Source organism: Zootoca vivipara, chromosome 9, assembly GCF_963506605.1.
Source record: "Zootoca vivipara chromosome 9, rZooViv1.1, whole genome shotgun sequence".
Taxonomy (NCBI): domain Eukaryota; kingdom Metazoa; phylum Chordata; class Lepidosauria; order Squamata; family Lacertidae; genus Zootoca; species Zootoca vivipara.
Genome location: NC_083284.1, coordinates 63,313,887 through 63,341,602, shown reverse-complemented (window position 1 = coordinate 63,341,602; position 27,716 = coordinate 63,313,887). Strand labels below are relative to the sequence as shown.

At 43.4% G+C, this 27,716-nt stretch overlaps 1 protein-coding gene across 1 annotated transcript; it reads left to right on the top strand.

Annotated features, from left to right (window-relative positions):
• Positions 1-53: 53 nt before the first annotated feature.
• Positions 54-27,564, top strand: DTHD1 (death domain containing 1). Its single transcript, XM_060278262.1, has 11 exons — positions 54-453; positions 4,666-5,458; positions 5,894-6,227; positions 9,737-9,916; positions 16,132-16,376; positions 17,335-17,393; positions 19,705-19,885; positions 20,796-21,085; positions 21,708-21,952; positions 23,475-23,532; positions 25,317-27,564. The coding sequence occupies exons 1-11, from the start codon at positions 195-197 to the stop codon at positions 25,655-25,657; spliced, it is 2,985 nt and encodes a 994-aa protein (XP_060134245.1). The 5' UTR covers positions 54-194; the 3' UTR covers positions 25,658-27,564.
• Positions 27,565-27,716: the final 152 nt, after the last annotated feature.

Genomic DNA, 27,716 nt, shown 5'->3' with positions numbered 1-27,716 from the left:
CACACCTATTTGTCACCTAGTAACTCCTTTTTCATTGTCAACAGTAAGTCAGTGTTTCCTTGCCAGGTGCTTATTTTGCTATAGGACAGGTGTACAGTGTTTCTTAGGCTTAACAAAAAAATACTAGAGGAAGAATTCTCTTCAAAAAAACTCTTCTTTGGTGAATCCTTTTGCTATTAGTTTATGAGCTTGCCATGGAAGCTGTTACTGATAATCCAGATCAAATACTGGAAGAGATCAGGCACCAAAACTTCAGTTTAGGAGAGCTTCTTAAAGATGTCAGTAAGGACAATGAGAAGATAGCAGAATTCCTTCCAAAACTGACTCCTCTCCTTCTAGACCTCATGAAAGCCTTCAGCCGGCAACTGGAAGACACTTCTAAGATTCTTCAAAATACCTATCAGCTGCTGGATGTTGTTCATGACAAAGGCTGGAAACAAGCTTCAAGTAAAGGCAAGTAAAGCTAAATATGTAAATCAAGGACAATGTAGCAGCCAATTGTTCAAATTCACTCATAGGTTCAAGTCTCAGCATACATAGTTGTATGCATTTTTGGAACTTGGTTTTCTATTACAAAAGTTCTAGAGAAAACAGCAAACAGATACAATTTATTGGCTTCAATCAGGCCCGTGGGTGAGCAGAGCTTAAGGAATTCACAGAGAGCATCATAAATAAATATGAAATGGCAAAAAAAACCCACCAAAAACAAGCAGTCTTAAAGTTGTTTAATTTACCAAATAATTTTAATAACATTATATTCAAAAATTGAAAACATGTCAAGCGAGATTTTTTTTAAAAAAATGTCCCTTGCATGTAGGTCTAAACACAAAAAGAAAATTCACATAAGGGATCTGTGCATCCTTCTCTATTTTGGGTACTAGTGTGTTACCAAGAAGTAACAGGGGATGCAGGTGACGCTGTGGTCTAAACCACTGAGACTTTTGGGCTTGGCAATCAGAAGGTCGTCGGTTCGAATCCCCACAACAGGGTGAGCTCCCATTGCTCTTTCCCAGCTCCTGCCAACCCCGCAGTTTGAAAGCACACCAGTGCAAGTAGATAAATAGGTACCACTGTGGCGGGAAGGTAAATGGCATTTCCGTGTGCTCTGCTTTCCCTCACAATGTTCCGTTGTGCCAGAAGCGGTTAAGTCATGCTGGCCACATGACCCAGAAAGCTGTCTGTGGACAAACGTCGGCTCCCTTGGCCAAAAGCGAGATGAGCACTGCAATACCATAGACACCTTTGACTGGACTCAACTGTCCAGGGGTCCTTTACCTTTACCAAGAAGTATCTAGAAAGCTTTGATTAAATACTTGAACAAAGTGTTAGTATGCTTGCTCCAACCCTTTGGAGTTCCTTTTACTGTCTCACAGAAAGTACTTCCAGAAGGCTCTTGGATCTGGACCTCAGTGTCCAGGCTGAATGATGGAGGTGGAGACGCTTCTTCAGGTATACTTGGCCAAGGCCGTTTAGAGCTTTATAGGTCAGCACCAACCCTTTGAAATTTGGTCAGAAACATATCGAGAGCCAGTGAGATCATTTTGAACTGGTGTTATGGGGTCCTAGTGGCAGCTCCCAGTCACTAGTTTGGCAGCCACATTCTGGATTAGTTGTAGTTTCCGAGTCACCTTCAAAGGTAGCCCCACGTAGAGCGCATTGCAGTAGTCCAAGCAGGAGATAAGCAGTGCATGTACCACTCTGGCAAGACAGCAGTCAGGCCGGTAGGTCTCAGCCTGCGTACCATGTGGAGCTGGTAGACAGCTGCCCTGGACACAGAATTGACCTGTGCCTTCATGGTCAGTTGTGAGTCCAAAATGATCCCCAGGCTATGCACCTGGTCCTTCGGGGGTACAGTTACCCCATTCAGGACCAGGAAGTTCCCTACACCTGCTCGCCCCCTGTCCCCCAGAAACAGTACTTCTGTCTTGTCAGGATTCAGCCTCAATCCGTTAGCAGCCATCCATCCTCCACCCGCCTCCAGGCACTCACACAGGACCTTCACTGCCTTCACTGGTTCTGATTTGAAAGAGAGGTAGAGCTGGGTATCATCCGCATACTGATGAACACCCAGCCCAAACCCCCTGATGATCTCTCCCAGAGGTGTCATATAGATGTGAAAAAGCAGTGGGGAGAAAATGGAGCCCAGAGGGCCCAGAGGTCCAAACACTCACTCCAGAACACCACTTTCTGGATGCAGCCCAGAAGGAAGGAACTGAACCACTGCATATCAGTGTTCCAGCTTCCAACCCCTTCTAGACAGTCCAGAAGGATACTATGGTCAATGGTATCAAAAGCCACTGAGAGATCCAGCAGAACAAGGAAACAGCTTTCACCTTTGTCCCTAGCCCACTGGAGATCACCAACCAGCACAACCAAAGCAGTTTCAGTCCCATGATGAGGCCTGAATCCCGATTGGAAGGGATCCAAATTGTCTGGATAGAGATTATTAATCATGTGAAATCAGTTCCAGAATTTTGCACATCAAATAATATTTAGGCTTACATTCAAATTGCAATAGGTTTTTGAATTAAAGGTTAAGTAAACTAGAGTGTAATGCACAGAAGAGCGGGCTGTAAAAAAGGTGTTGCTTTTGCTACAACCAGACAAACATCATTGCCCCTCTGGAAGTTGGGCAAAAAGAAACTGTCAAAGCAACAATTTGTCAAATAGAAATGGAAGGCTATTGTTTCATTGTCCCCACTTCTACAAATTACAGTAAGTTGTAGGTGTGGACATTGCAAGGTCAGATTCCTTCTGAGAGCACAGAAGGGGGGAATAGACAACTTGTAATAAATTGACTCTTTGCAAATGCACAGGTTGAGCAAGAGAGAAGAACTAGGCAGGCACACAAGCTAAGCTCCTGAATGACATCAATTCAGCTTGCCAGTATCTTGGTAGGTGCTTTGAGGAGTCCTCCACCCAGAGCTAAATCCAAACTGAGACTGCTTTTTCTTCTTCCCTTTATCTATGTGCAATGGGTCCCCCCCCCATATCCATTCAGACAGGTGAGATCATATTCCAGTTGGGATAGCAAGGGACCATCAAGCAGTCATTAACCAAGAGGATGCTGTCACCAATCATCCATCAACAAGTGCCAGGAGAGAGAGAGAGAGAGAGGAGAGAGAGAGAGAGAGAGAGAGAGCATAGCTGCCAAGTTCTCCCTTTTTTTAAGGGAAATTCCCTTATGCTGAATAGGCTTCCTCTTGAGAAAAGGGAAAACTTGGCAGCTATGGAGAGAGAGAGAGAGGTCTTGCTTACAACCTGATATCCATAATTTAATAGACAAACATGTTTTACCTAACTCAAAAGTTCTTTTATGCCTCGGCTTCTGAGTCATGAGCCTAAAGAAAGAAACAAAAGGAGCTTTCTTTTGAGAAAGTGGTGGATAAGATTCACCTTAATGTAGATGTTTGATCTGCATCAGTTCCTTTTTAGACTCTTCTCTGATAAAGTACTCCTGGACAAAAGCCCCGGTCCTCCTTTCTTCCCTCCCTCCCTGCCTCTCTTTTGTATAAAATACTCCACAAGAAAAGAGGAGATGAGAGATGAGAGATGAGAACAGAGTCTGCCATTGTGTTACGAAACTGGGCAATCAAGGTCGGAGAGGGAAAGAAAGCAGAGGCCTCAAAGGAGTTCGCATGATTCTGAAGAATAAAAAAAGTACTTTGCTTGCTTAGCTCTATAAAAACCGGCATATTGAAAGTGCTGCTATGTTGGCAGACAGAAGTGACAGGGAAAGGTCCAATTGAAAAGACCTCACTTGGACAAACATTCTGTAAAATTTAGATTTCCAAAACATGTGGGTCTCTTCCTTGGGAAAGGCTGTCACTACGGCCAATGGCAGTGGTACCTGGGTTCTCAAACACCTTGGTACTCAAACAACTTGGAACCCAAACACTGCAAACCTGGAAGCAAGTGTTCCAGTTTGTGAACTTTTTATGAAAGCTGAAAGCGCTCCGTTTTGAGTATTACGCTTCCAATTTGAGTGCCGCACTTCTGTTTTGAGTATTATGTCTGTTTTTGCTAATTATTTTGTGTTTTTGTTTTTGTAGAGGTTTTTTTGTGACTGTGTGGAACTCGGTCCCGCTACTGATTGATTGTGTGACTGCAGTACATTGATTATTGCTTTCATTTTATGGATCAGTGGTCTCGTTAAATGGTAAAATTCATGTTAAATTGCTGTTTTAGGGGTTGTTTTTAAAAGTCTGGAACGGATTAATCTGTTTTGCATTGCTTTCTATAGGAAAGCGTGCCTTGGTTTTGGAATGCTTTGGTTTTGGAACGGACCTCCAGAACGGATTAAGTTTGAGAACCAAGGTGCCACTGTATTTGCGAGTTGTCAACATTCAATCTCCTGTACTCTTCTAGCTTGCCCAAGAAATAGAATGGGGGATGGCTTTGCAGATTAAGATAAAGTTAGGGGACTGAAGCAATCTTGCTGAGCAATCTTCTGTTAATTACAGGTAAAGGTAGGGGTGCTTGAATAAATCCACTTTTTCTGCAGCCTCCTAAAAAAAAGCCAAAGGGCTGTAGAAAATAGATAAGGGAACCAAGTTGGGCAATGATAACAGTGTATAAAAATGGAAGGACATGCTTAACCGTTTCACCCGAAGAAATCACAAGTAAGGTATTGCCCGTCACATATATTTCTGTTTGCTTCTTCAGCAGGGAGCAGCCTTGCAGACTGGCTTCAGAAATTAAACAAGCTCATCATACATGTTGCCAAATACTTTGGAGACTTACAAAACAAACTGCTTGAGATGAGCTGCAGAAAATCGGATGCTGTGCCATTTGTTCCGTGTACCCCTTGGAAATCTGTGCGTGAGGCTGATAAAGAGAAAGCAAATGGCACGCAGTTATTGGCAGGTGTCAATCAGCCATTTCATGAACCGTCCTCTGTATGCAGAGGGGGAAACGGAACCCAGGTGACAGAAGACAAAACGGTGGAAACTGAAACGGGTTCATCCTCAAATGAAAATATAGCTGACAAAGAACAGGAATGTCCAGTACTTGTGAAAAATGAAGATCAGCAACAAAAATCCATTGCAGTGCCAAATCAGGACAATGGAATAGGTTCTCAATCAGTGCTATCTCCCACTCAGAAAATTTCAGAAAACAGAGATTTGGAAGACAGTTCAGGAAACAATGGGGGAAATGTAACTGTGTCCAGAAAGGTGGAAAACAGCAGTGTAAAGCATCTGCAGACGTGTCCTGATCAGGAAAAACAGACAGAGATAAAAGAGGCCCTGAAGCAGATGGGAAATGGGAATTGCAGGCTGATAGCTGAGCCAGGCAGGAGTGACAAAGATGTCAATCAAAAGAAGACAAGTAATGAAATTGCCCAAAGCTACCAAGAAAATTGTACAAGGTCAGGAGACTTGCATAAAAACAGTTCCATGCATCTGTCTTCCGGTGAGCTGGAAGGAAAGGACAATGAAAGTGACTGGATGACTAAAGAGTAAGAGCAAGTGGTTTTGGGGGGGGGAGCTCAACAGTAGCCTTCGGGACAAATTCCAGAGGGGGGTCATTGTTAGTCTGTTACAGCAAAAGCAGCCAATAATAATAATAATAATAATAATAATAATAATAATAATAATATATTTATTTATTTATACTCCACCCATCTGGCTAGGTTTCCCCAGCCTTGGGAGCCGAACATTCCAGCTCCCGAACGATCAAAAACCAGAAGTGATTGTTCCGGTTTTCGAACTTTCTTTGGAAGCCAAACGTTCGGCACGGCTTCTGTGGCTTCCAATTGGCTGCAGGAACCTCCTGCAGCCAATCGGAAGCCACGCCTTGGTTCCTGGACCGTTTTGGGAGTTCAGCAGTAGCAAATTGATTCTAGCTATTGGTCTTTACAGAAAATATGCATACTATTGTATTCTGTCTGCAGGTTTCTTGTGAAAGCGAATGATCTGAGTGAACCTGAAATAGCCTGTTGCATTCGAGCCCCTTTCAGTGTGCTGGAAAATCTAGTCATCCGACTTGTCAATGATTTGAGTTCATTGGTGGTGGATGGTTCAGAAGAACTGGTCAGCAACGTCATCCATGCTGAGTGCTGCCCTTCTGTTGGCCCACCAACCATTCATTCCATCACCATCGCGATCCCGTTTATTTCACGTTACAGAGGAATGTACAAAGACATTATGGTGAAGGTGACTGATGTGAACTTTCGGTCAAGGTATTTGACTCCTGTCTCCCTGGAAGGGCACCAAGGAAACCAGAAGGTTAGTGAATTATTGTCAAGGTTTGGTGCTCAATCAATCAATCAATCAATCAAATCTTTATTACGGTCATAGACCAGCATAAGTAGGGTGGGGTACAATCATTGACAATCTGTAAAACATTTCGGAAAGCTAAAATTATTAAAACAGAAGGTATATATAAAAGACTATAAGAATCTAAAAGAGCTAAAATATTCTAAAAGAAGGGTTAGGAGCATTCAACTGGTGTGGAAGAGCATAAAAGGTTAGTACAGTGGTACCTCTACTTACGAATAACTCTACTTACGAATGTTTCTACTTACGAACGGAGCTCCGTCCGCCATCTTGGATGCGGTTTAGATAGGATTTTTTCTACTTACGAATTTTTAGATAGGATTTTTTCTACTTACGAATTTTTTCTCCCTGTGCATTCCTATGGGATTCGACTTACCATTTTTTTCTACTTACAAATGTGCGTTTGGAACGCATTGAATTCGTAAGTAGAGGTACCACTGTATATAAAAGCCTATGACTATCAATTTACAAAGCACTCTGATATGGGTGTTCATCAAATCTAGTTTGTGGTGCAGGACATCAACCAACGAATTTTGAACGCTGCTATTCAGAACCTGGCAACATTGTATGTTGTAGTAGGGTTGGTATCTGAAAGCAGCAGGGAGGTATAGAATTGTCCTGTGTGCCCTGGGTATTTATGGAGTAGTGGGGAGATGAGGTGAATACAGATGTCTCTATAATATACGCACATAATATAGGCACATGCTCTATTGTTTCTATCTGTCCAGAATCACAGGGGCATTGTCTCTCCGAGTAAGCAATCTTCCTATATCGACCTTCAAAGGTTTGGTGCTAACGTTGAGGGACACCAGAAGGCTTTAGATAAAACCACTTCCCGTTTTTAATTCATTGGAAGAAAGCAGAGCTATCAAACACCCTGAACCACATGCAATGGAGCTCACACGAAACAGGGAAATTGTTGAGGTCCTCCTCCCCCCCCCCCGGCCACATGTAGCTTGTTTTACATGTGGTCTCCTAGAGCATGTGCAGAGTATCGGTGCCATCAGTGAAATCCTCCAAAAGCTCAGCAAGAAACAAGCAGTTAGTCATGCGACAAATTGCAGCAGCAGAGTAGGGAAACGCCACAAAGGTGTTATTTAAGGTAGTAGGGGACACGGGTGGTGCTGTGGTCTAAACCGCTGAGCCTCTTGTGCTTGCCGATCAGAAGGTCGGCAGTTCGAATCCCCGTGACAGAGTGAGCTCCTGTTGCTCTGTCCCAGCTCCTGCCAACCTAGCACTTCGAAAGCACACCACTGAACATGGATAAATAGGTACCACTGCGGCGGGAAGGTAAACAGTGTTTCCGTGTGCTCTGGCACTCGTCACGGTGTTCCGTTGCACCAGAAGCGGTTTATTCATGCTGGCTACATGACCCGGAAAGCTGTCTGCGGACAAATGCCAGCTCCCTCAGCCTGAAAGCGAGATGATCACTGCATCCCCATAGTCGCCTTTGACTGGACTTAACCGTCCAGGAGTCCTTTACCTTTTTACCTGAAGGTAGTTCCTATCCAATGAAAACAATGAGAATGCGCCCCTGTCTTCCACTGCCCCCCATCACTAATCTTTCAAAAAATCCTTCCATTCATGAGCAGTAAGAGCAGATACGCAATTCATCAGCGACATCCTTGTGCAGCGCTGCCGTGACCTTCCTCCTAGGACCTAGGAGCAGAGCTGTAGCTTAGTGTGTGCAGCCCTGTACAGGAAAGAGGCAGTGCCATGGCAACACAGCTGCTATTATTACTATTACAGTGGTACCTCTGGTTAAGAACTTAATTCATTCCGGAGGTCTGTTCTTAACCTGAAACTGTTCTTAACCTGAAGCACCACTTTAACTAATGGGGCCTCCTGCTGCCGTCGCACCGCTGGAGCACGATTTCTGTTCTCATCCTGAGGCAAAGTTCATAACCTGAGGTACTATTTCTGGGTTAGCGGAGTTTGTAACCTGAAGCATTTGTAATCTGAAGCTTTGTAACCCGAGGTACCACTGTATTATTATTATTATTATTATTATTATTATTATTATTATTATTATTTGAATTTATATACCTCCCCATACCACAAAACCTATAAAACCACAAAATAGGTAAAGGTAAAGGGACCCCTGACCATTAGGTCCAGTCGTGACCGACTCTGGGGTTGCGCGCTCATCTCGCATTATTGGCCGAGGGCGCCGGCGTATAGCTTCCAGGTCATGTGGCCAGCATGACAAAGCTGCTTCTGGCAAACCAGAGCAGCACATGGAAACACCGTTTACCTTCCCGCTGTAACGATTCCTATTTATCTACTTGCACTTTGACGTGCTTTCGAACTGCTAGTAGGTTGGCAGGAGCTGGGACCAAGCAACGGGAGCTCACCCCGTCACAGGGATTCGAACCGCCGACCTTCTGATCAGCAAGCCCTAGGCTCAGTGGTTTAACCACAGCGCCACCACAAAATATATAATCAAAATAAAAACATTCAACCCAATACCCCGCCCCCCCAAAAAAACACTTTTTAAAAGGGCTTAGGATGCAAATCAAATCAACCAAAGGCCTTGTTAAAAAGGAACGTTTTTGGCTGGCACCTAAAGGTATATAATGAAGGTGCCAGGCGAACTTCCCTGGGGAAAGCTTTCCACAGATGGGGAGCCACTGCAGAGAAGGCCCGTCCTCATGTTGCCACCCTCCAGACCTCTGGAGGAGGAGGCACACGAAGGAGGGTCTATGAAGATGATCTCAGGGTCCATATTGACCCTAGGTTCTTCTCCACTCCACCCTTGGGTCAGACCCAGCAGAGCTGCCACTCAGAGCCAGGCAACAATGAGGGAGCTGGGGGGTGCTTGGTTGTGCCCCCTCTGAAAAATGTGCCCATGCATGTGACAGCAGCACACGCCGTAGGCATGCTGTGCATGGCCCCGGGCACCCATGGTCCCGGGGTCAAGTCGGTGGGCCTGGTCCCCAGATATTGTTGGACTACAACTCCCATCATCCCCAATCAACCATGCTAGGGATGATGGGACTTATAGTCCAACAACTTCAGGGGACTCGAGCTTGAGAAAGCTGATCTACAATAAGAGATGTCTTTAAATAATGTAAATATTGACCAACCAGGGGCTGCCATTAGTGTCACTTCAAAGCATTGGGGAAATTAGAATGGAGGTTCACAGACCCCACTAGCAGGGGAGGGATCCGCACTTTTGAACCTACTGGGTCTCAAATAACTGCCCCACGATGCCAGGTGCTGCTGCCATGTCTGGGCATACCCATATCTCTGCAGCAGCTAAAACCGCAAAGCAGCTACTTACATTTCTGTGGCTGTCAGATAAAGTTGCCCAGAAATACAATGGAGAAAGCAATCTTTCTCTGTGGTTAACTCTCAAGTTACTTCCCTTTTATACCTCTGTTTCATGCTGGCTTCCCAGGTTAGAATTCGTTTATTTTTATCCACTTCAGCATCTTTCACTAATTTCTATTACACAGGGGACTTTTGCAGAGGTGAAAACCAGCCAGCTTGGTATTTTTTCAGTGGTTTCATGCTTAAAGACGGAAACAGTCACCATTCCAAAGAAAGGACTTTCACGAAAGCTAAGTATGGATCCCAGAATTTCATTTTGCTGGCCTCCGTCAACTTTTACCTCTCGTGTAACAATGCACCTAAAGGTATGCTTTTTTTAAAAAAAAAAACCATTTGCTGGGGGCAAAAGGGGATAAAGACCTTGCTTTATTAGCAGAGATTGGTTGCAATCAGGGAATGGATATAGGAGAAGCTGGGCCAAAGCCCAAAATGGGTAGGAGTAGCTCATGGGCAAAATGGTTCCAACGGTGGAATGGCTCTTGGCTGCCCTATCCACCTAAAGCCCTCATGAGATCCCTCATCCTCCTATGGGATCCTGTGAAAGCCAGCTGGGAGGATCAAACCCCCTACAGTGGTACCTCTACTTTAATGCGTTCCGAATGCACAATTGGTAAGTCGAAAAAAATTGTAAGTCGAATCCCATAGGAATGCATTGGGAGAAAATTTTTTAAGTCGAAGCAACCCTATCTAAAAATTCATAAGTAGAAAAAATCCTATCTAAACTGCATCCAAGATGGCGGACGGAGCTCCATTCGTAAGTAGAAACATTCGTAAGCAGAGGTACCACTGTATTTCCACCCCACCCCTCCAGAGTAGAGAAATGGTGCCCCACACTCAGGATACACAGAGCTGTGGCTTTTCAGAACATATTGGTAGGCTACCATTCAAGAAACAAACTCAAACAATGTAGAACAATTGTGCATTTCTTTCGACTTCGGCCAACATCTCAAGGAATTCATAAAGGCAACTGCCAATATGTTGCTAATCTTCCTTTTAGCACAGTGGCTAGGAGCCTATGTTGTTGCTGTTCCTGTTAAGGGATTCTTGATATTGAGAAATAGAGGCTGTCATTCACTTCATCCCTTGGTGGCAGTAAAAGCTCGGGAAAGAACTGCTAGGCATTTACCATTGCGTATTTATCCTGCAATGTTAAATATGCAGTTCCTTGTTCTGCTCCTGCATGGCTACATTTTTCCTGGGGGGTATGTTTGGTTTGTCTATCTATCGTCTTTATCATTCAATCACCTTCTTTTATCATGCCCTACATTTCTGGGAGCCTGTCTGTGTGCTTGCTTTCTCCTCCTGAGACAGTTTGCTGAAGTTGGTTGGACAGTTATTGCTGGAACGGGCAAGCAGCATGCTGTACTGTGTTTGGATAACCTACAGGTGAAATAGCTCTTCAGGTCCATTGTTCCCTAAGGACCCAGGTGGCGCTGTGGGTTAAACCACAGAGTCTAGGGCTTGATTATCAGAAGGTTGGCGGTTCGAATCCCTGCAACGGGCTGAGCTCACATTGCTCGGTCCCTGCTCCTACAAACCTAGCAGTTCAAAAGCATGAAGTGCAAGTAGATAAATAGGTACCGCTCTGGCGGGAAGGTAAACGGCATTTCCGTGTGCTGCTCTGGTTCGCCAGAAGTGGCTTTGTCATGCTGGCCACATGACCCTGAAGCTGTCTGCGGACAAACGCCGGCTCCCTCGGCCTATAGAGTGAGATGAGCGCCGCAACCCCAGAGTCGGACACAACTGGACCTGATGGTCAGGGGCCCCTTTACCTTTACCTATTTATCCTGCAATGTTAAATATGCAGTTCCTTGTTCAGCTCCTGCTGCATTTTTCCTGGGAGGTATGTTTGGTTTGTCTATCGTCTTTATCATTCATTCAATCACCTTCTTTTATCATGCCCTACATTTCTGGGAGCCTGTATGTGTGCTTGCTTTCTCCTCCTGAGACACTTTGCTGAAGTTGGTTGGACAGTTGTTGCTGGAACGGGCAAGCAGCATGATGTACTGTGTTTGGATAAGCTACAGGTGAAATAGCTCTTCAGGACTCGTACTTGGAAAGAGCTCTGACAAATAGCAATGTTGCTCCCTGTTTCAGGGAGCCATCAATTGCACCAACCCACACCCTCCTATCATACCGATTTACATGTTTGTCCAGCAACTCTTAACTAAATAAAGTGAGGAAAGACTGCCAAGCAGGGCCGGGCCAAGATATTTTGGCGCCTGAGGCAGACCGCAAAACGGCACCTCTCCTTCCCACCGGGGAAGAATCGGTGATGGAAGAACTATATCGGGAACAAGGAGGGTATAAAGATCTACACTGTTTAGTCAAGAAGAGGATGTCCAGAGGAACATTTGAATGCATAGATGTGGACCTCCAAAACCCACCCAACCCCACCCACTCTATGACATGGTAAGGGTCAACCCAGATGTGACAGCCCCGAACTCCTGGCTGAGCTATTGCAAATTAGCCCCAAATGATATATCAATCCCCCCCCCCCCAGAATCAAGGGGCATACCAGCACCGCTGAATGGGCTCCCACTGATGGAATGAATGGGAGTAATTTTTTTAGATAAGACAAGGTGGAAGCGACGGGTATAGAGCCCGGAGGGAACAGGGATTAAAACTGATGTCTTGGAACATTGCAGGCTGGCACTCAAAGAAGAACAACAAACACCTAATGTTCTACTTTGAGCGATTTGACATCATTCTCCTGCAAGAGACAGTGACCCCATAATGCTCAATGGTTATAAACGCCATTCGTTGACAGCTACTCCCTCAGCGAGGGGTGGAAGGCCCAGTGGGGCTCTAGCTCGCCTCATCTCTACAGCGCTAAATGCTACCACAACATCTATGACCCCATGCAATCCGTTCGCAACTACTGTCCTGGTTAAAGTAAGGAGAGCTTGTCTAACACTGAATAACGTTTACATACCACCTTGTCAAAAAAACAAAACAAAACAAACCTACTATAAATGCTATTTGGACAGAATTAGAGAATTACATAGACTCCCTCGAATTCACTTACCCTGCAGCACTGCTTATCATTGGAACGGACTTCAATGCACATATGGGTATTAACAACGTTAACTTATACACCCAATATAATCAGTTTCTGGAATCTGATACTTATTTAGATGGAGGCACCTCCCGCCTATCCAGAGATCACAGATGTAACTACTCAGAGCTTTGTCAAGGTAAAGGTGCCCCTGACCATTAGGTCCAGTCGTGACTGACTCTGGGGTTGTGGCGCTCATCTCGCTTTATTGGCTGAGGGAGCCAGAGTACAGCTTCCAGATCATGTGGCCAGCATGACCAAGCCACTTCTGGGACCGAGCAATGGGAGCTCACCCCGTCGCAGGGATTTGAACCACCAACCTTCTGATCAACAAGTCCTAGACTATGTGGTTTAGACCACAGCGCCACCCACTGTCCCTTATCCTCTAGGGTTAAGTCTAGTCAAAGGTGACTATGGGGTTGTGATGCTCATCTTGCTTCAGGCCAAGGGAGCCGGTGTTTCTCCACAGACAGCTTTCTGGGTCATGTGGCCAGCATATAAAAATTTGCTGCCCATGTTTTAAGCGGAGGTAACCAGTAAGTTTGTGTCTCTTTTTCTGGCGTCATTCCATGCTATAGATGTCTCTGTAGTGTTTGAACCAAGATTTCACTCCGCATCCCAGAGCTTTGTCTAGCCTAGGCTATAAGGCGGAGGGATCTCTGCCCCTGTGGATTCTGCTGCCTGAAGCAGTTGCCTAACCTTGCCTCATAGATGGGCTGGGCCTGCTGCCATTATTAACGGAACTGGAACAAAGGGTCGATAAACTATTATAAGGAAGGGAGCAACAGTGCAGCTGCTCTGCAGATATTCCAGCCATTTGGTGTGCATTTTATTAGCAAACCAATAAGAGATAATTTGACTCAAATGAATTCTTTATATTCCACGTGCTTTGGCAGTTGGTAATTCTCTGTTGCCTGTTTTAATCTACATTTCGCTTTACAGTAGGCAGCAAAAAGAGAGCAGAAGTTGTTGCTCATTCCATTTGGCAGATGCCCTCAGGAACTCAGTCCCATCTGCCAGAAGTATAAAGGGAAGTTCTCCATGGAGAGATGGGGGATTCCCCTCTGTGCATTCAGGCCATTCATTCGCTTATAGAAAAGGGAAGTCCTTGTATGTACTGTACATAAGAACATTGGGTCATGGCCTGTGGCCATCGTTCTGTTCAGTTAGTGAGCTTTTGTCATGTGTAACGGGAGAGCAGCCGCATGCGTTGCTTCATGATGGCCTTAAATCAGAGGAAAGGATGGATTTGGTAAAAATGGCAAGTTTCTGGGCTGTTATTTTTAGTGAAATGATGCATCTCAAAATGGAGAACTTGAAAGTAGCCCAAGGGGCTGGGGATTGCCACAACCTTACCTTGACCTTATGAAAGTGACCTCCCACTGGCAACAAAATGAGCTGCTGAACAGAACTTTGGATTGCAGTTATCTGTGTGACAAGGAGTACCGTTTTGCTGGTGTTATTCTCTATTATTAGATTTTAATTTGATCCTGACTTGTTTTTAGCAGGTAATTTAATTATTGTTTGATTTTATACCAATATTATTTATTTGATGTTAGCCGCTCTGAGCCCGGTTTTGGCCGGGGAGGGCGGGATACAAATAAAAGTTGTTGTTGTTGTTGTTGTTGTTGTTGTTGTTGTTGTTGTTAAAGCAGTGGCGTTCAAAGGGTGTGGTGCATCACACTGGTGTGGCAGGAGAGGAATGCAACTGTAGCAGGAAGATTCAAGGACAATCAAACAAAGATTTGAACATTTCATCGTACAGTCAAACCTCGGTTGTCAAACATAATCCGTTCCGGAAGACTTTTCGACTTCCGAAACGTCCGATAACCAAAAACTGAAAGCGGAAGCCTCAATACAATAGGGAAACTCAAAATGGAAGCTGCATAGCACATTTGGCTTCTGAAAATCGTTCAAAAACTGGAAGCAGTTACTTCCGGGTTTTCGGCATTTGGGAGCTGAAATGTTCCAAAACATTTGGAAACCAAGGTTTGACTGTAACGTATAGTATAGTTTCAAAATGAGAGCAAGAGCATTAAGTGATACTGAGGACAATCCTAATGTTTTTCAATGTATTTCTTTTCAATAAGAAATTCAGTGTGCTGTGAGCAAATTTTTATTCTGAAAGTGTGGCCCAGAGAAAAAAAAAGTTTGAGAACCATTGTTTTAAAGCACCATACTCATACAGCAGTATGGTGTAGCGGTTAGAGTGCTAGACCAGGACCTGGGAGACGAAGGTTCAAATCCCCATTCCCAGACGCTCCAAGTGTCCCTATTTTCCAGGGACCGTCCTGGATTTACAGAAGCTGTCCCAGTTTCTGATTTGATCTCGAAATGTCCTGCTTTTCCTTACAGCATCACTATTTTCATTGGATGAATGTTTAGGGATATGATAGGACGTCCCCGTTTTCATCAGAGAAATGTTGAAGGGTATGGAATAGGATGTCCCTATTTTCATTGGAGAAATATTGGAGGGGACGTCTCTATTTTCATCAGAAAAATGTTGGAGGCTATGGGCTCTGCCACAAAGCTCAAGAGGTGACCTTGGGCCAGTCACTCACTCTCAGCCGAACCAACCTCAAAGGGTTGTTGGGAGGATAAAATGTGGAGGAAAAGAAAGATATAGGGCACCTTGAGCTTTCTGGAGGATATGTGGGGCATCAATGTAATAAATAATACAGGACTGGTGGCAGGTTTGGCAGGGTTCTTTGGCACCCCCCCCCCCCAATGGTGAGGGTAGGCAGGTGCAATAACAACACACACACACAAGTCAGTCTAGCTGGCCCTGGCACAGATGTTGGGCCTGCTTGACTGTGAAGAATGATCAATAATAATGGTAATAGCATGGACAATTCTCCTATTCTAACTCTATTACACCAATCAGCGCTTTCTGCTGTACTGCTCTTTTAAGCTAGTTTCCCTAAGTCTGGTAGATATTTGCTCCACAAACAGGCTGCAATCCTGTGTAATCTCAGAAGGATGTTCCACTATGTCCAATGGGGTTTACTTCCTAGTAAGTGTGTTTAGGATTACAGCTGTAACCTATTGATACTATAACTGTGCAACTAATTAAAAGCTGCATTGCATCAATACAGCCACATTGTGAAGGTTTTATTAAAACATGCTTCATGTTGACTAATTAAATATAGATTTAAAAAAATTCCTTCCAGTAGCACCGTATAGACCAACTAAGTTTGTTATTGGTATGAGCTTTCGTGCGCATGCACACTTCTTCAGAAGTGTCTCTAAGGTGCTACTGGAAGGAATTTTTCTATTTTCTTTCGACTACGGCAGACCAACACAGCTACCTACCTGTAACTAAATATTTGTAATAAGATGAATTAAAGAGGGCGAGGAAGCATTTATATTCCACTGGTATGGAGGCAAATTTCAGAAATGTAGATTTTTCTGGCAACAAGTGATGCTGAAATCATAAATCATAAAACCACAATATTCATGCAGGTACAACCAATTGAGCCATCTCTAATTTCCACGTTAAAAACAAAGAATGACGTGTACCATTCAGTGGTGTCTACTAGCCCTCTGGTGCACCTGCAACATCCTTCATCACGGCCATTCAACAAATCCATCGCAATTATTCTGCCTTGCCCTCCAAATCAAGAAAAGAAGACGGAAGGGAATGAGAAGGACCCAGGGAGAGCTATGAGTGCATCCATACCCAGAGTTACAACTGCGCATCAATTTCGGTGAGACAAAACAGTTCCTTGGAAACTATGCATTTATATATTTGTATTTTTTTTTTAAAAAAAATACAACAAGCAACATTAAGTAGTAGTAGTAGTAATCTTTATTACGGTCACTGACCAGCACAATAACTGCATTACATCATTAATGTTTAAAATATTTAAAACATTTAAATAAACTAAAATAACTTATCTAAAAGGGATCAATCAACCTTTGATCCTTATTTTTATATTAATTATTTACTTTGCACCATGAAGTATAATGGAATCTGTCTGGCTCTGTTCAGGAGTTAATTTAAGTACTTCCTATGTAGGTGCACTGAATTCTGATAGCATTTGCACAGAATCTTGCCACCATAGCAGTGACCTTTGGGTTAGAGTCTGAAAGGAGATATTTAATTTGCAATTCTTCAGATCGTCCAGGTAACTCGTCAAATATCATTTTGGAGGTCTTTGCAAAGGGAGCAACGAAAAATATATGGGTGGTGGTCTCTATTTCTCCAGAACTGCACGGACAGAGTCTGTCTTCTTGGGGAACTTGTCTAAACTTCCCATATAGAACCGCTGACGGCAGTATATGAAACCTGGCCAGAGTAAACGCCCTTCTGTGTGATGGTATCTCTAAATGGGTTAGGTAATCAGCTGGAAGTGACAGATATCTTCGGGCTTCCGATATCGGGAAAGATGGAACTTTATTTAAATCATTCTGCCTCTCAATGTCAATTATGCTCTGTTTGACTATATTTTTGGCTACATTGTAATTACAGGAGATGAGGTGAGTTTGTTTATGGCCTATGTAACTTATTTTCAATGGCTCTAGTCCATGGTGAACGATAGTTATCTTTCAGTATCCACCCGTATCGTTCCTGTTTCCATTAAGTTTCCAAGCTTTGAATGGGTTTTTCATAGTATGATAATTCTTTTTTCCCATGTTGTTTTTTAAATTTCCTCTTGCTGTCAGTTTTTATTGTATTAAGATGTATGCTTACGTCCCAGATAACTTTTATACGCCAAAAGCTGGTATATGAATACAGTGGTACCTTGGTTCTCAAACTTAATCCGTTCCGGAAGTCCGTTCCAAAACTAAAGCGTTTCAAAACCAAGGCACGCTTTCCCATAGAAAGTAATGCAAAACAGATTAATCCGTTCCAGACTTTTAAAAACAACACCAAAACAGCAATAGAACATGAATTTTACTATCTAACGAGACCACTGATCCATAGAATGAAAGCAATGATCAATGTACTGTACTATAAAATAAATAAGACAGTATTATAGATGATATAAAATACAATTATTTTTTTTTCTTACCTACACTGATGATAGTCATTGTTTGAATTGGGGGGGGGGGGTTATCCATTTCCGCAGTCACACAATCAATCAATCAATCAATCAATCAGTAGCTGAACGAACACACAGTCATGAAAACAAATTAACCGGAAAAGCCCCCCAAACACAAAATAAATTTCAAAAATGAAAACCCCGAACTTTATCTGTTCCGGAAGTCCGTTTGACTTCCAAAATGTTCAAAAACCAAAGCGCAGCTTCTGATTGGTGCATGTGCCCTGGAAAGAATAGCCGACAGCCACATCAGACGTTTGGCTTCTGAAAAAATGTTTGAAATCCGGAACACTTACTTCCGGGTTTTTGGCGTTTGAGTACCAAGGCATTTGAGAACCAAGGTACCACTGTATTCTTTTTCTCCCATGCTGTTTTTTAAATGCTGTTTTTTTAAAAATTTCTCCTGCTGCCAGTTTTTATTGTATTAAGATGTATGCTTACATCCCGGAGACCTTTCTTCTGCCGAACGCTGGTATATGAATATTTTTAATGAAATATATACTGTAAATATTTCCAACCCGTTCCTGCAGGTACTCACTCTGCAGAGAGGGCAATGTTTTGTGTGTGACAAAGCATCAGATATTACTGGACCCTAGAGCCAATTAGGGGTACATGGGGGGTTAGGGAAGGGATAGAACAGGCATCCCCAAACTGCGGCCCTCCAGATGTTTTGGCCTACAACTCCCATGATCCCTAGCTAACAGGACCAGTGGTCGGGGAAGATGGGAATTGTAGTCCAAAACATCTGGAGGGCCGAAGTTTGGGGATGCCTGGGATAGAACCTTTGGTGGGGAACACGTCATGCTTCTTCTGGGGGTAGTTGATATGGGGGTAATTGAAGGGACCCAGGTGGCGCTGTGGGTTAAACCACAGAGTCTAGGGCTTGCTGATCAGAAGGTCAGCGATTCGAATCCCTGTGACGGGGTGAGCTCCCGTTGCTCGGTCCCAGCTCCTGCCAACCTAGCAGTTCGAAAGCACGTCAAAATGCAAGTAGATAAATAGGAACCGCTACAGCGGGAAGGTAAACGGCGTTTCCATGTGCTGCTCTGGTTTGCCAGACGCGGCTTTGTCAAGCTGGCCACATGACCTGGAAGCTATACACTGGCTCCCTCGGCCAATAATGCGAGATGAGCGCACAACCCCAGAGTCGGTCACGACTGGACCCAATGGTCAGGGGTCCCTTTACCTTTTATGGGGGTAATTAGCCCTGGCAGACTCCCCAGGATGGGGGAGGACTGTCTTGTAGACCCGGAGATCATCTAAGATTGTCAGCTGGCATCAAGGTGCAAGCGGCAGGACGCTGGGTCCTAGAGCATGGCACGGATGGCAACCTTTCCTAGCTAGCTTCTGCATTTGATTTTATTTTTTCCTCCTGTAATCAAATTAGATTCCCCACCCTCTAAAAATAGCACCCAACCTGCTAAAAGGTGTGGCTTCAGATACATTCCAGAAAGTGGTTTTATTTCAACAAGAGGGACTTAACAACAAAACACTGCAATGTGGAATGCTGCCATTCTGGATTCCAGCCACTCTGTTCCATTACACTCTGTCCTCTCAGGTTTCCATTGCCCCAGTCAACAGTTGGTCATCATTTTACAAGGTGTGACCGGAAAGTTCGCTAAGTGGTCACAGAAATCGGACAGCGAGAAATATTCGAACGTACAACCTTGCAGGCCTTCAAAGTAGGCCCCCTCTGATACAATGCACCATTGACAACGTTTCTAGAACTGTTGGGAACTTCTGGAGAAGTCCTTTTTTTCATACTGCTTAATCTTAGGGTTATGGGTTCAAATCCCATGTTGGGCAATAATTTTTTGTGTGACGGGGTTGGGCTAGATGACCTTCAGCGTCCCTTCCAACTCTACAATTCTATGAACACAGGCTATATAGCAACTCACGCTATTTTAAAGAAAGAGATTTTCCAGATTCTCACAAGTGTTTTAATTTCCAGAAAGCTGTGGTTGCTGTTGTTTTCAAAGTAACCTTTGAGCCTTGTGGTTCTCCAGGGCAATGAGTGCCTCTCCGAGAAAGCATGGGGAGAATCTCCACGAATCCTTGAAATTACTGGGGTACAGAAGCAGAGAAGAGGAATGGGCCGTGTTGGATGATATCGCGGTGCAGAATGCACGGAATGGCCTCGTGTCATTTGAACTAGGCGAGCCCTTAGACAGGTGAGACAAAATCAAATCCTCTCCATCTGAAGATGTGGCAGTGGATTTGCTGGGAGAAGACATTTGTCCTTGGGAGTGGGGCTAAACCATCCACCTTCACTCTTGGCTTGATAATGTCTAAATATGGCTCAGCTCCCATTTGCATAAGAAAGTCACCACTAGGAGGCTATAGAAAATGAATGAAGGAATGTGAGAACCAGCCCTGAAATTCACAGTGTACCAAGTGTGTTGGACACACTTCAGATTTATTTATTTTTAATAATGTTCTTTAATTGAATGGTGCCCCTTCTTAATATATTTAAACACGGAGACGGTAGAATGTACAGAGAAATGTTCTTGATCTACGTATCAGATAATTGAAGTATAGGTTCTAGCTTGTATACGTAATAGCTGGGGACGGTGGCCTATGAATTAACTCTAAGAATTATAACATGCCATTTGGAGGTACTGTATTTGTTTATTGTAAGAATATATCTAATTTTAAAATGGGATTAAGGATATAATCTATAAGTGTGCTCCCAACTGATATAGCTTTCTTTAATATTGGATCTGATTTACCGTACATCCTATTCCCTTTGAAAACGTATTTTTTTTGGGGGGGGGAGCTTATTGGGTTGTTGTTTTTATTTTTATTATGTATTTTGTGGTTTTAGATCTTGATTTTATTCTGTGAACTGCCCTGAGACCCCCGGGTATAGGGCGATATATAAATAATAATAATAATAATAATAATAATAATAATAATGCACCAATGAAATGGTTGAACGTAGCGAAATGGTTTTCCTAGAGACTTGACGCAAATGAAAACTGCATGGATCACAACTGACAGTTTTGTTTGCTTGTTTCAGCCCCAAGAACACACACACGTTCAGATACAAATATATTTTCTTTCTCTCTTTATAAAATGCAGCTTTATTATCCTTCGCCTGTCCTCTTCTGTGGATAACGCACATCTAGTTCAGTTCGTTAAAAATATGGAGAAAGACATCTACACCACGATGGTGAAAGTGGTGCTCTATCGGAAAAGAGAAGATCCGTACAAGGTCGCTGTCTTACTCGTTCCATCCAAGGAACTGAACTTGGAGCTGCAGGCTCTGCGTGAGGAGGGTTTCTCTGGCCCTCCTGATCCCTCTCAGCAGTTCAAACTGAGAGAAGGGGAGCAGGTTTATTTTAGATTTAGCGGAAATATTCATGCTTCAGGTAAATCTTTCCTGCTGCGCAACTACGGTACATTCCATGTAAGTGGCCCATTCTGAAGCGTACAACTGCAGGAGTGGGTAATGGGGCCACACAAACTAGCCCTGTCCATGTCGCCTCCCACTGTGGCCCTACACGCCTTTTGTCTGAGTTGCATGTGAATGGACACAGTGTACTAATAGAGGAACACACCTAGGACTCAGCTACATTAGGAAAGAAACAGCGATTTGAATGCACTATAAACACACAGCACCAGATGGCGCCAGAGAGCAGGAAATTTAAAAACACGGTTTTCCATAGGGATTTTTTTTATTTGTTAAAACAATCTAATTTCTGCCTGTGTTTAGATCCACCCATAGAGGTCCGCTAAAGAAGGTAGGAGCTGTAGGTTCATACAGCCCCTTCAGAATGTGTGGGTGGTGGTGAAGGAGAGCAGTTGTGGGATTTGGGCATCAAGGAGAGAATGATTGAAGGGAGCTACAGCCAATGAGAAAACAAGTAATATTTGGAGGTTGGAGGAGGGTTTATTTTGTGTGCTAAAAAAGCATGCATGTAACTGATCTGTTGCATCAACTTAATCTTATCTCCTTCCCCCAACTTTCTCTTCCCCATGGCGTATATTCAGATTATGGGGCGGCCTTTGGGAAAAGCTACAAGCTTACTTTTCATGCACAGAAAAAGTCACGGCTTGACCTGCAAATCAAGGAGGTGGATGAATTTGGCAATTACAGCTCACCGCATTACAAAGGAACCGCCTTATTCTACAAAGTGAGCAAAGAAGCCATTGCTAAAAGCTGGGAACAGTCTCTTTTGCCTGAAGGCTACCAGCAGGAAGACCTTCTCTGCAAATTGGCTCTAACCTTGCCAAAAGTAAGTTGTTTACCCACATTCTAAATCAATTTATTTGTTTATTTACTTTATTGAATTTATATACCGCCCTATACCCGCGGGTCTCAGGGTGGTGAATAAAAACTCAGGGGGAATAAAATCAAGATATAAAACCACCAAATGCATAATAAAAATAAAAACAACAACCCAATTGCACACACACACACCCCAAAAAACCCCCACACATTTTAAAAGGGCATAGGATATCAAACAGATCAACCAAATGTCTGGTTTAAAAAATGAATGTTTTTGCCTGGTGCCTAAAGGTGTATAGTGAAGGCGCCAGGCAAACTTCCCTGGGGAGAGCATTCCACAGATGGGGAGCCACTGCAGAGAAGGCCCTATTATCGTGTTGCCACCCTCCGGACCTCTTGAGGAGGAGGAGGCACACGAAAAAGGCCTCAGAAGATGATCTCAGGATCTGGGTAGGTTCATATGGAAAGAGGCGGTCCTTGAGGTATTGCGGTCCTGAGCCATTTAAGGCTTTATAGGTCAAAACCAGCATTTTTAATTGGGTCCGGCAACTACCGGTAATTGGTAGCCAGTGCAGTCAGACCAGGATGAGCAACCTGGCCACTGAAATCTGCACTAGCAAGTTTCTGAACTGTCTTCAGAGGCAGCCCTACGTACAGCGCATTGCAGTAATCTAACCTTGAGCTTACCAGAGCATAGACAACAGTAGTTAGGCTACCCCTGTCCAGATGGGGCGAAGCAAGTGTTCATTTTTCCTAAAAGGAGGGATAAAACTCTTTCTCTCTTTTGGGGGGGGGGTGAGGTATGTTGTGCACACTGCTAGTCCGCCACAAAGCAAAACACACTTCATTCTTGCAACCCTGCACCGCCTCTTACATTTAATGCTTTCTCTCATTCATCAAATTCCTGGATATGATCAGCATGTGCTTTCCAAGACAATGCAGCGGAGATGGCCTTCCATTGGCAGGTGCCTCCTCCTTGCCACTTAAAAGTGGGGAGATGGGCAGTAGGAAGGGGGCGCGGTAGCCAACTTTCCTGTTCAATTGCTGTTTTGGGGGTTGATTTTAAAAGTCTGAAATGGATTAATCCGTTATGCATTACTTTCTATGGGAAAGCGCGCCTTGGTTTTGGAACGCTTTGGTTTTGGAACGGACTTCCGGAATGGGTTAAGTTTGAGAACCAAGGTACCACTGTATAGAAAAACAGTCTGCTCACAGGGGGGGGGGTGGCTTCCTGCCATATTTCCCCTCTCAGTTACCGGCAGCAGACTCCATGTTGGGAAGCCAGGAACCAAAACTGCTCCATTCTGCCAGCTGAAAATTAGGAGAAATAAAATGTAATCTACAAGCATATGTATCTTAATCTATACAGCTTCAACAAGATCATTGGCTTTTTTTTTTTTTTTTGGTCTTTAGCACGAATGCCCCCATCTCCTTTGCTAAAGCAACACCGACTATTGTTTGCTTCATGTTTGCTCGTCTAATCCCTCAGTAATTATTGTTTCCCTCTCTGAACACCTTTTCTTGTGCAGAGGGAAAAGCTTATCGTTCGTCCACAGAGCACAAAAATAACCTCAACTGATTCATCAGGTAAGAAGACTCCCTACTCCCACCTAGTGATGGGAAGGCCGGGGGGGGGACCAGAAAAGGGGGGCAGATTCCCCCACCCCCTTTCCCCCCCCAAGCCCTTTTTTTCTGGAAAAAATATGGGGGAGGAGTGTGTGGAATATTCAAACTATATCAGGTTGTTTTGTTTTGTTTTCAATTTTTCCAGGAAAAAAAACGTCTTTGGAAAAACCTGGAAAAAACTGGTTTCCCCCTATTTTTCCCCGGGTTTTTTTCCAGGCCTTCCCATCTCTACTCCCACCCTAGCAAATGGTATGCCATGTTTTCACGCATGTCTCCTCTGAAATCATACCCTGTGAATTTCAGGACGGTCTGAATCCTAGCCTAGTAGCAACAGGATATGATGAAGGGTGGATCGCAATTCTGGATCACATTCCCAGTGTTCTTATTGTTTTAACCTCAAGGATGAACGCCATGTTATTCAGTCAGCTTGCGTCATCAAGTCCTTGGTGGAATCTAGACACATATAAAAAACGCTGTGAAAATGCTTTTTTAAATAGCATTTAAAAATCTATACCGTATTGCCCAAAATATAAGCTGCACTCCCCCCCCCCAAATTCCTACAGGGAAAACCTAAAGTGTGGCTTATATTCAGAACCGAGCGCTGGACGCCCACCTTCTGGCACTACCACCCTGAATGGGGGATAGGAGCAGCCGGCGCTGGCATGGGGAGGTAGTGCCAGGAGGCGGGTGCCCAACACACTCAGAACTAAGTGCTGGCCGCCAATCTCGTCCCCCGTCCCCCGTTCAGGGTGGTAGTGCCAGGAGGCGGGCCCCACCCACTGCTTATTTGCGGGTGCATCTTATATTTGGGCCAATACGGTATATTGAATTTGCCATAAGCTCACAATCGCCATCTAGTGTCACATTTGTATAGTGCACTAAAATGTTTTATTTGCAGCTGTATAGCTGAGTCCCTCGTTGCTGCTTCTTAGCTGCAAAATAGCTGCCCGAGGAGGGCATGTTTTGCAAAGGGAAAATGGCAGGCAGGAGGTTCCTTCCATTACCCCCTGTTTTTCTTTCTTCCTGTGTGACTTCAACAGCACTTTGCACAGGTGGCGCAGCAATGGCCCTGAAAACAGATGTGATGATTGTGCAACTGGCTATTGTGTGAATGTGGTTTGTATAGTAAATAGCAGCCACGATAGGGTAGAGGGTGAATATGAATCAGGACTACACTGAGGGGAGAGAGGGGAACAGGTTTTAACCATTTGTTCCCACCGTGGTCCTGATCTAAGTTAGGTCCACCACAGAGCTGCAACCACAGCAAAGCCAAGCAACCACAAAGGAATTGTGCAAAAAAGCCAGTTGTGTGATTGTCGCCATGTTGGCCTGCTCTGCCCTTTCTTTCAAGAAGCAAAGAGGCTTAATTTCCTTCAAATCTTTTAAGCTTATGATTTCTTCAATCCTTTAACATACGATTCAGTGCCTTTAAAACAAAACAAAACAAAACCCTTAGCCACAAACTAGATTTAATGAACACTAACATCCGAGTGCTCTCTAAATTGATATAGTCTTTTATATACTAACCTTTTATGCTCTTCCACATCTGTTTAATGCTTGTAACCCTTCTTTTAGATTCTTTTAGATTCTTTTAGATTCTTATAGTCTTTTATATATCTTCTGTTTTAATACTTTTTAGCTTTCCGAAACATTTTACAGATTCTAAATGATTGTACTCCACCCTACTAAGGGTTAAGACCGTAATAAAGATTTGATGATGACTGTCTTAATATTTTTACTCGCAGATGCACTGTGGGACAATTTACTGTATTGGCTGTCACACGAGCTGTCGGAAGATAACGCTTCTTGCCTCGCTCTCTGTCTGCCTCTCCACCGAAGCACTCTTCCATTTATTAAACTGAGGTGCCCTGATAATCTCACTGAGCAGATCTACGAGTTCCTGTGCTTCTGGAAAAGGAATCTTCCGCGATCTGCAGACAAGCTCCAGCTCCTCTCTCGCTATCTCTATAAAAGCGGCAGAAGCGATCTTGTCAAGGATCTCCAGTTCAAATGGAAGAGCAAAGTTTTCTGGAGGAAAACTCATGATTTCTTTAGTAGGCCAGTTGGGGATGGGGAGTCTATGTAATTGTCTTTTTTAAAAAAAACTCTTTCCGAACAACTGCTTCATTTCAGTAGTGAAAAATGGAAACCATTCAGGAGGGAGATGTCAATTGTGAGATACGTATATTTTAACACCGCTTCATTTGCTCAGCAGTACATTTCTCTGCCAAGCCTGCAGACAGAAATTGTACCTATGTGTGGTTTTGATAGGGCCCCCAAAATCCATGGGGGCACTGGGTGCTTGTCAGCAAAGTTGTACTCAGAGCAGACATATTTAAATTAACGAACATTACAAATTTAGGCTTATTAATAGGTCTGAGTAAAACCTAGTTGAATACAGTGGAACCTCAGTTGTCGAACACTTCAGAAGCCAAACAATTCGGAAGCAAAATGCCAACAATCCGGAAGTGAATGCTTCCGTTTTCGAACGTGCCTCGGACGTCAAACAGCTTCTGAAGGCGCATTTCTCCATTTTTTAAAAGGAATTTGCCGGCCGGCAATTGCGCCTCAGTTGTCGAACATTTTGGAAGTCGAACGGTCTTCCAGAACGGATTACGTTCGACAACCAAGGTTTCACTGTATACCACCACTCATTGCAAGCAACTGTAAAAGCAGCTTAAAGTATACTTATATTAAGGAATGCATTTGCAATCCTATACCAACTTTCCTGGGTGTAAGCTTCATAGAACTCAGCAAAACTTACTTCTGAACAGTGCTTTTTTTCTGGGGGTACGCAGGGGTACGCATATCCCTGAACATTTTGTGAATCTTTGTACTTTTGTCCATTTACTGTATTTATTTTCCCCGATTTGAACTCTAAAATGGTGATTTCCTTGAATCAAATTAAAAGTACCCCTAAACATTTTTAAGAAAAAAAGCACTGCTTCTGAATGTCCACTTTAAACAGTTGTAGACCCTCCCCCAAGAATCTGGGGGGGGGGGCTGTAGAGTGGTAATAATTCTTAGGGGGGCCCTATTCCCCTTACACAGAGACAATTCCCAGACTTCCCTGGAAAGAAGGATTGGTTATTAAACCATCCTGGGGATTTTAGCTCTGAGTGATTTTAGCTCTCAATGAAGTCCCCAATATTTGAGCAGTTTGTTCCCAAGTGCCTTTCCTCAAATACCCCACATACCTTCCAATGAGCTGGGAATTCATCTCATCCTGAGCCCCTCGACCCAGCAGAATGGAGCTCAGGATTTTTCTGTAGATGATACAGCATGGAGCCCAACCATTCATGAGAAAGGCCATTTAAAAAAGTGGCAAAATACACTTCCAGACCCAATCTGGGAGAATAGAGAAGCCCACAAAAATTGGATTTTAAAATTCAGGTAAAGTTTTCAGCTTTCATTTAGATGTACTCAGTGCTTCATTTAGAAGTACACAGGGGAAAGGACTGGGCAGGAGTGGGTCAGAGTTGGGATTGGATGAAAAATTGATGTTTGTTTAATTTTTGGACGGATTAAATTGGTTGGAAATGGATAATTTTAAGGAGCTAGTTGAAGCATCCGGGAAAACCGGAACTGGGGGGGGGGTTGAACTTAGAAGTAAAAGAGGAAAATATAAGGAGATTTGATAATTTTGTGAATCATTTTTGAGGGAAAATTAGAGGCCAATGGGGAATTATAATAGATAAATAAGATTATAATGTTTGGATTAGGGGAAAAAATTGGAATTGTTTTAGATTGGAAAATGAATGTAAAAAGTTGTATTTTTAAAATGAATTGGAAGTTGCATATTTTGGGGATAAAAAAGGGCTCGGAAAAGAGGGGTCGGGGAAGTCGGAATTGATTATAATCATGGATTATAAATTAGAATGTTTTTCTTTTTTTTCTTTTTTCTTTTTTGAAGTGTTTTTTTTTCCTCTGTGGTTTTTTCCCTTTTTTTCTTGTTGTTGTTTTTATTTGTATTGGCTATGTAAAATTGTTTTTCTTCTATTTTGTATCAAAAAACCTTTCAATAAATATAAATTTTAAAAAAAACATTTAGAAGTACACAGGGGTATGCATACCCCTAAACATTTTGTGAATCTTTGTACTTTTGTCCATTTACTGTTTTTATTTTTCCCAATTTTAACTATAAA